Source organism: Octopus bimaculoides, chromosome 18 (genome assembly GCF_001194135.2).
Source record: "Octopus bimaculoides isolate UCB-OBI-ISO-001 chromosome 18, ASM119413v2, whole genome shotgun sequence".
Taxonomy (NCBI): Eukaryota; Metazoa; Mollusca; class Cephalopoda; order Octopoda; family Octopodidae; genus Octopus; species Octopus bimaculoides.
In genome coordinates, this window is record NC_068998.1 from 49529005 (window position 1) to 49530369 (window position 1365).

General features: G+C 33.4%; 1 protein-coding gene across 1 annotated transcript in view; it reads left to right on the plus strand.

Moving 5' to 3' along the window:
* Positions 1 to 1344, plus strand: part of LOC128249895 (uncharacterized) — a 4659-nt gene extending 3315 nt beyond the window's left edge. Inside the window, exon 4 of the mRNA XM_052974471.1 lies at positions 1034 to 1344. Coding sequence (XP_052830431.1) covers positions 1034 to 1275 — 242 coding nt within the window. The 3' untranslated portion in view covers positions 1276 to 1344. The remainder of the gene's footprint in view (positions 1 to 1033) is intronic.
* Positions 1345 to 1365: the final 21 nt, after the last annotated feature.

The window sequence follows — 1365 nt, forward strand, 5'->3', positions numbered from 1 at the left end:
ATCATTATGAAAGTAATAGTAGTAATGATGATGATAACAACAACAACAATGGCAATAATAATAATAATAATAATAATAATAATAATAATAATAATAATAATAATAATAATAATAATAATTATTATTATTATTATTATTATTATTATTATAATAAATGCCCTGATGCAGTACGAGGCAGTGGCTGTCATGGCTTCTGATCTTAATTGATTGGAAGTGTTATCATGTACATTGTTTTGTCTTGATATAAAGGATGGGCTACACCAAATATTCTGTTCAATACCACAGATTTGCTTGTCAGTCGTTTGACCTTAACCAGTTGAGCATGACCCTTGGGAACCGACGATATGTGCATCTCTGATCATGAGCAGAAGTAGTGGGGGAGCATCATAGCCATGTGTTTTACTCATCATCATAGTCATGTGTTTTGTGAATCTGTTTCAGATATATGAACTACATAACACTACTGAATTCCGGATCTGAAGAACTTTCACCGGATGTAATCATATGGATGACTTCCTGTTGGTAAATTAGAAAATAACACCCTCTCCGAAATAAGCAGCTGAACCCGAAACTCTAGATCCGCATTCAGTCAGCCTTATTATGTCGTTCCAGACATAAACCTCATTCCCCCGTTTGCTCTTGTTTGTTTTTCTGTTTTCCATTTCCTTTCGTTTTCAGGTGTATTTGAAATTTTCATATCTACCTTTGTCTGGTGTTTCCTCTTATGCCATTAACCTGTCTAAGCTTATATATCCCACGTAAGCATAATCGGAAGACTGTGCCAAAGCACCACTTGTTTTATGAAAATGCTCTCATCACATCAATATATGAAAAGTATATACTGTGTTTATTAAATTATATTTATCTCTCACCAGATGAAGTATCTTTGAGTTGGTTATACCTTCACGGAACAGTATACCACACGCACACACACACACACAAACACATATTAGAATTGGCTGTAACAAACCGTATAAATTTTATCTTCACGATATTCATACCAAATTATTTGCTCCAAATATTTCTTTTCCAGGCAAGTCATATCAAGAGATTCCGAGATCAATAATACTTCGATATAAATTGACAACCACTACTGCAACTCCTCAACAGACCCGAACTACGGCCATCACAACAACTAGAACTTTAATTCATAAAGCCATCAGAACTACGATTCCGCCTGTTAAGAGTAAGCGATGGGGCTGCATAGGATATGTGTGGTACCTTGTATATTCATCTTGTATTAAAGGATATGACATACATAGACACTCTAAGTAACATGAAACTATTTAATAAGCTGCGAATATACATACATACAAATATACATACATATAATATATATATATATGTATATATATATATATATAT